The following is a 7,700-nucleotide window of genomic DNA, read 5'->3' on the forward strand; positions in this document are numbered from 1 at the left end:
GCACCAACAGCGCGTCCCTCAGGCCTCGAGCGCACGCATTCCAGCGGCCACCCAGACCATGCTCCGCCGACTGGGCGCCCAAGCTGCAGTCGCCCTCTGTGTGCAGGCAGCAGCTGCCTGGCAACCCCCGAGCCCGCTTGCGCTGCCAGCATCGCAGAACCAGGGCCAGGTGTCCCAGTGGCTGCGGCCAAGCCAGGCATTCTGACCGGCGGCGGCTGCACAGGAGCGAGAACTGAGAACCCGCCGCTCAACCCCACACGGGGTGACTGCTGAGGACCCATACCAACAGCCCCGATCTCCCTCAGGTGGAGGACTTGGCGGGAGGCACAGCCTGGGGGCCCTCAGGCTGGGCGCGCTGGCAATCCCGAGGCCGACCAGGCCATGCACCTCCAGCCCTCCTGGGCACCCAAGCTGCAGCCGCCTTCTTTGTGCAGGCAGCAACCTCCAGGCAACTCCTGAGTCCGCCCTCACTTCCCACATCTCGGAACGAGGGCCTGATGTCCTGTGGCTGCGGCCAAGCCAGGCGGTCTGCCCTGCAGCAGCTGCACGGGGGCGGGAACCGGCCCTCAGCCCTATCCCCCGTGGCTGCAGAGGGCCCTTGGCTAGAGGTGTCGAGCTCTGGCAGAGGAGGAGCCGGGCGGGGGCAGGGTCTGGCGGGCTCTCAGGCCAGGGGCACTCGCGATCCAGAGGCCACCCAGGCCATGCTCCACCACCTGGGCGCCCAGCTACAGGCGCCAGGCAACTCCCAAGCTGGCTGGCGCGCCCAGCCTTGCAGACCCGGGCCTGGATGTCGCCGTGGCTGCGGCCAAGCCAGGCGATCTGCCCGGCGGCGGCTGCACCGGGGCAGGAACCGACCGTCAGCCCCATCCCCGGTGGCTGCAGACGGCCCCTGGAGCGGCCCCGACCTCTCTTCCGAGGAGAAGAGGGGCGGGAGTCACGGCCAGGCAGGCCCTCAGGTGGGAAGGAATGCACGCCTGCGATTCCGGGACGTACCGCGCCAGCCCAGGAGAACCCGGAAGCCAGCAGCTCCTGTTTCTCTGTGTGATTCTGTGAGGAACCACCAAATTGTTTGCCACAGCAAGTGCATCATTTTCTATTCCTAGCAGCCAGTTCATGAGGGCTCCAATTTCTCCACCTCCTTAGCAACATTGATTTTCTGTGTCGTTGTTATGAAAGCCTTACTAGTGGATGCAAAGTGGCATCTCATTTGGGTTTTGTCTTGCATTTTATTAATGAATAACGGTGTTTAGCATCTTTTCTTGTCCGTCTTAGACACTTGTGTATCTTCTTCGGAGAAATGTCTATTCATGTCCTTTGCCTATTTTTTAATTGGGATGTTAGAAATTCTGATGTTGAGTTGTGGGATATTAAGCTTTTATCAGATACACACTTTGATTTTATCAGATACATATTTTCTCACATACTATGGGTTGTCTTTTAACTCCCTTGATAGTATCCTTTGATGCATAAAGGTTTTTTATTTTGATTAAATCTAATTTACGTGTATTTTCTTTTGTTATCTGTGCTTTTCTGTCATATTTCAAAATACACTTAAAACTCAAAGGTCATAAAGATTTACCTTGTGTTTTCTTCTAAGAGTTACATACTTTAGTCCTTACATTTAAGTCTTTTATTAATTTAGAATTAATTTTTGTGTATACAGCAAGGTAGGGGTCTAACTTCTCTCTTGTGCACTGACATCCAGCTGTTGAAGAGACTGTTCTTTCCTCCCTTGACTAGACTTGGACAGCTTGTTGAACAGTCATTGACCATATATGTGAGCACTAATTTGTAGGATCTCAAATCTGTTCTATTTTATTGGTCTAAAAGTTTATTAGTCTTATGCCAGTACCACACTCTCTTGATTACTGTAGATTTGTAGTAGGCTGTGAAACTGAAAATTGTGAGTTTTCTAATATTCTTTTTCAAGACTGTTTTGTCTGTCAGATCCTTTGAATTTTTGTATGAATTGTAGAATGAGTTTCTTTCTTTCTACAGAAATGCCTTTGGGATTTTGATGATATTGCATTGAATCTGTAGATTACTTTAGATGGTATTGTCATCTTAACAATATTGTCTTACAACCCGTGAACACAGAATGTCTTTCCAGTTATTTCCACTCTCTTTCATTTTTTTCAGCAAAGTTTTGTGTATACCACCATGGTTAGATTTATGCCTGAATAACTTATTCTTTGATGCTATTATAAATGGAATTTTTAAAATGTTTTCATAGTTCTTTACAACTATATAGAAATATAGCTCATTTGCCTATGTTTGTTTTGCATCCTGCCTCTTTTATTAGTTATAATCGGTTTTGTGTTTTATTTGGAGCTTTATACACATAAGATCATGTGTAGATATAATTTTACTTCTGTTTTTTATTTCTAATTTAGATGCCTTTTATTTCTTTGTCTTGCCTAATTGCTCTGGCTAAAATTGCCAGTGCTACGTTGAATACAAGTGGCAAATGCACCATGCTTGTCTTGTTCTAGATGTTAGGAAAACAGCTTTCAGTGTTTCATCATTGATCATGATATTAACTGTTGGGTTTTTGTACATCCTATTGTCATGTTGCAGAAAATCCCTTCTATGCCTAGTTTATTGAGTATTTTTATTATAGAAGGGTGTTGTATTTCATCAATGTTTTCTCTGCATCAATTGAAATAATCACGTGCTTATTCATTTTACTGTTAGAGTATATTACACTGATTGATTTTTTATATGTTGAGCCACCCTTGCATTTTGGGGATAAATCTCACAGGGTGATAGTTTACAATCCTTTGATTATACAGTATTGCTGCTAGTATTTTGCTAGTATTGCTAGTATTTTGCTGAGATTTTTGCTAATATATTCATAAGGGATATTGTGCTGTAGTTCTCTTTTTTGTGCTCTCTTTGGCCTTGGTATAAGGATAATGCTGTTATCAAAAAATGAATTAGCAAGTATTCCTTCTTCATATATTATGTCAGAAGAGTTTGAGAAGAAATGGTATTAATTCTTCTTTAAATGTTAGGTTGACTCACCAGTTAATGCAGCTATTTGGTCATAAATGTTTCTTTGTTAATCACTTTCGATTACTAATTCAATCTCCTAGGTTATAAGTCTATTCAGATTTTCTCTTTCTTCTTGAGCCACTTTGGTAGTTTGTGTCTTTCGTCCATTTCATCCAGGGCAGCTAATTTGTTGTTAGACAGTTGTTCACAGTATACTCCTGTAATCCTTTTGTATTTCTGTAAAGTTGGTAGTAATGGCTCTGCTTTCATTTATTATTTTAATAATTAGTCTTCCATCTTTTGCTCAGTCAATATAGTGAAAGGCTTGATCATTCAAATAATCTATGTTTATTCATTCTACTGCTCTCCAAACTTCTATTTTATTGATTTATGCTCTAATTATACTCTCTATTATTTCTTTCATACTGCTAGCTTTGGGTTTAGTCTTCTTTTGTCTTCTTCCACTGCCTTTAGGTATAGAGTGAGGATGTTGATTTGAGATTTTTCTTAAATGTAGTTGTTTATATCCATACATTTTCCTTTGAACTCTACTTTCACTGCATTCAATAAGTTTTGGTATGTTTTGTTTTTATTTTAATTTATCTCAAGATATTTTATAATTTTGCTTGTGATTTATTTTTTTCACTCACTGGTAGTTGAAGACTGTATTGTTTAATTTCCACATTTTCGTGAATTTTCCAGTTTTCACTTATTTATCTGTTGTTTCTTCCATTGTGGGTGTAAATTATATTTTGTATGATTTCAAACTTTTAAAAATGATTAGGACATATTTTGTGGACGAAGATATGGCCCATCCTAGAGAACTTCCATATACACTTGAAAGGAATGTATATTCTGCTGTTGTTGGATGGACTGTCCTGTATATGCGTATTAGCTCTCAGTGGCTTATACTGTTGTTTAACTCTTGTGTTTCTCATGAAGCTTCTGTCTGGTTTTTCTATCCATTAATTAAAATGAGGTATTGAAGTGTCCAACTGTGACTATAGAACTGTGGGTTTATCCTTTCAATCCTGTTAATTATTTCAGCTTTACTGAGGTGTAATAGAGAAATAAAAATTGTACATGTGATGCGTTTATATGCACATTCTGAAATGATTACCAAAACGAAGTCAATGAACATGTTCATTACCTCACAGAATAGTTACGTTTTTGTGTGCATGTGTGGGATAAGAAAACTTAACTCTCTCCCCTGTGACTGCAGAGTGGCCATTCCAGCTGCTCCAGGCTCCAGCAGAGGAAGACTGGGGCAGGTGGCACCACCAGGGAGGCCCTCAGGCCTGGCGCGCACGCACTCCAGAGGCCACCCAGACCATGCTCCGCCGCCTGGGCGCACAAGCTGCAGTCGCCCTCTGTGTGCAGGCAGCAGCTACCTGGCAACCCCTGAGCCCGCTTGCGCTCCCAGTCTCGCAGAACCAGGGCCAGGTGTCCCTGTGGCTGTGGCCAAGCCAGGCATTCTGCCTGGCGGTGGCGGCTGCACAGGGGCGAGAACTGAGAACCCGCTGCTCAACCCCACACGGGGTGACTGCCGAGTGCCCATGACAGGGGCCCCGATCGCTCTCAGGTGGAGGAGTGGGTGGGAGGCACGGCCTGGGGGCCCTCAGGCTGGGCGCGCTGGCGATCCCGAGGCCGACCAGGCCATGCACCTCCAGCCCGCCTGGGCTCCCAAGCTGCAGCCGCCTTCTGTGTGCAGGCAGCAGCCTCCAGGCAACTCCTGAGCCTGCCCGCACTCCCCACATCTCGGAAGCAGGGCCAGATGTCCCTGTGGCTGCGGCCAAGCCAGGTGATTTGCCCTGCAGCAGCTGCACGGGGGCGGGAAGCGGCCCTCAGCCCCATCCCCAGTGGCTCTAGAGGCCCCCTGGGTAGAGGTGTCCAGCTCTGGCAGAGGAGGAGCCGGGTGGGGACAGGGTCTGGCTTGACCATTTGGAATTACAATACACTTCACTCATCAACCACAGAACATACACTGGAGTATCATCTGCGTGCAGATGAGTATACTGCTCAAAGCGATTTACAGATTCAGTGCTTTTCCTATCAAACTACTAATGTCATTTTGCACAAAATAGAAAACATCTAAAATTTATATGGAACCTAAAAGGAGTCTGAATAGCCAAGCCAAAGCAATACTAAGGCTAGAGACATAGGCTAGAGACATCATATTACATGACTTCAAACTATACTAGAAGACTATGGTAATCAAAACAACATGGTACTGGTAGAAAAACAGACACATAGACCAATGGAACAGACTAGAGTACTAGAAACTAAGGCCACATGCCTGTAACCATCACATCTTTAACAAAGTTGACAAAAGTAAGCAATGGGAAAAAGACTTTATTTAATAAATAATGCGGGGATAACTGGCTAGTCATATGCAGAAGAATAAAACTAGACCCCCATATTTCACCAAATACAAAAATTAGCTTAAGATGGATTAAAGAGTTAAATGAAAAATCTCAAGCTATAAAATGCCTAGAAAAAACCTAGGAAATACTTTTCTTGATAACGGCCTTGGCAAATAATTTATGGCTAAGTCCTCAAAAGCAATTGCAACTAAGTGGGATTTAATTAAACTGAAAAACTTTTGCACAACAAGAGAAACTATCAAGGTATTAAAGAGATAACCCACAGAATGAAAGAAAATATTCACAAACTACGCATCTAACAGAGGTCTATTATGCAGAACCTATAAGGAACTTAAACAAATCAACAAGCAAGCAGCAAGTAACTCCATTAAAAAGTGGGCAACAGGACACGAATGGACACTTTTCAAAAGAAGACATACACACAAGCACCCAACAAACATATGTAAAAGTGCTCATAGTCATTATTTATTAGAGAAATGCAAATCAAAACCGAAATGAAATACCATTTCATACTGGTCAGAATGGCCTTTTTTGAAAAGTCAAAAGAAAAACACATATCGGTGAAGATTTAGAGAATAGAGAACACTTATACACTTTCTGAAGGAATGTAAATTAGTTCAGCCACTGTGGAAAGCAGGTTGGGGATTTCTTAAAGAACTGAGAGTTGATCTACCATTCAATCCAGTAACCCCATTACTGGGTATATACCCGAAAGAAAATAAATATCCTATCAAAAAGACACATGTAGCTATATTTTTATCACAGCAGTATTCACAATCACAAAGACATAGGCTTAATCCAGACATCCATCAGTGGTGGTCTGGATAAAGACTCATGGAATACTATACAGCCAGAAAAAACTCAAAATTATGCCATTTGAAGCAACATGGATGCATTGTTTCCAGCAAACTAATGCAAAAGCGCATGTTCTCTTTCATAAGTGGGAGCTAAATGCTGGGTACACATGGTCATAATACAGAGGGGTGGGAGGGTCCGGGACTGGTGGCTCACGTCTATAATCCCAACACTTTGAGAAGCCAAGGTGAGCGGATCACCCGAGGTCAGGAGTTTGAGACCAGCCTGGCCAACGTGGTGAAACCCCGCCTCTAATGAAAACACAAAAATTAACTGGGCATGGTGGCTGGCGCCTGTAATCCCAGCTACTCGGGGGTCTGAGGCGGAGAGTCGCTTGAACCCGGGGGGCGGGTGTTGTAGTGAGCCAAGATCGCGCCACATCACTCCAGCCTGGGCGACGGAGCAAAACTCTGTCTCAAAAACAAACAAACAAACAAAAAACAAAGAGGGAGGGGGGAGGGAATACAGATTGATTAAAACTATCGATTGGTTAGTGTCCTCTCTATCTTGCTAATGAATGCATTCATTTAATTCAGAATTCATTCATTCAATTCATAATTCCGTTCCCCCTGAGAAAAAAAATATTCACTTGTCATTAAAATCTTTCTGTATCTTACTGATTTCAGATAGAAGTTAAATTTCACCTTAATAGACACAAAAGAACTAGTTAAACTGACAAAAACTAATAAACGTTTGCTCAAATTTACTGAGAGAGTCATGGGTACTTCATATAATAGTGACATTCTACCAGTTTTAAGTAAAATAAATAAGGAAACAATCTTAACTCCATTGCCTACTGGAAGGGACGTGCCCCCGCTCCCAGGTGAGTGGGACCCTGCTCTCTGGGCGGGTTGCGCCGCTGTCTCTGGCACCTCTTGTTGGCAGCGTCGCCGTTGCAGGCACAGGGCAGGCATTGGGGAGCGGGCAGCGGGCCAGGCCCAGGCGACTCCTTTGCCAGGGGCTGGGCAGGTGTGGAGAGGGGCGGAGCGGTGCTGCCCTGGGCGAAGGAGCCTCCCGCTCTGGACGGTTCGCCGCCCCTGCCCCAGAAAGGCGCTGCAGGATCTGGGTGGGGAAGGGGAGGGACGAGGGAACACAGGCCAGGCCAGGTGGCCCCTTAGACCTGGGTGATGCAGGAGGGGCTGTGGGAGACCAGAGAGGACCCGAAGCAGAAACCGGGAACTGATACCTCTGGCTGAATATTTGCCCTCTTGCTGAAGTTTGAAAGTCAGTTATTTCATTAAAGTTTAATTTTATTATAAAAATAACAACTATTAAAAATTCCCTGTAGTCACTGGAATGATAAATTTTGGTGCAGTTTCAGCATAACACTCTAATTATTCAAATTGCGGCCATGTTTCAAAATATATGCCATATATTTTTATGGCATCCACCCCTGTGTCCCTGTGTCCCGCATCCGCCTCTGTGTCCCTGCTGGCTCAGGAAACGAGCTTCTTCCTCCTTCCGCAG

The 7,700-nt window shown here is 44.5% G+C and overlaps 1 protein-coding gene and 1 pseudogene across 1 annotated transcript; both read left to right on the forward strand.

Annotated features, from left to right (window-relative positions):
- On the forward strand, positions 1 to 4,090 carry LOC129524570 (uncharacterized). Its single transcript, XM_055350518.2, has one exon. It carries the CDS (start codon positions 498 to 500, stop codon positions 1,101 to 1,103), a length of 606 nt encoding a protein of 201 aa, XP_055206493.1. The 5' UTR covers positions 1 to 497; the 3' UTR covers positions 1,104 to 4,090.
- LOC129524674 (mucin-19-like) lies at positions 4,083 to 7,416 on the forward strand (annotated as a pseudogene).
- The last annotated feature ends 284 nt before the right edge of the window (positions 7,417 to 7,700 follow it).

Source organism: Gorilla gorilla, chromosome 13, assembly GCF_029281585.2.
Source record: "Gorilla gorilla gorilla isolate KB3781 chromosome 13, NHGRI_mGorGor1-v2.1_pri, whole genome shotgun sequence".
In the NCBI taxonomy this organism is placed as follows: Eukaryota; Metazoa; Chordata; class Mammalia; order Primates; family Hominidae; genus Gorilla; species Gorilla gorilla.

Excerpts from the sequence above, each read along its gene's own strand:
- LOC129524570 (XM_055350518.2), top strand. The coding sequence starts at position 498 with ATGTCCTGTGGCTGCGGCCAAGCCAGGCGGTCTGCCCTGCAGCAGCTG.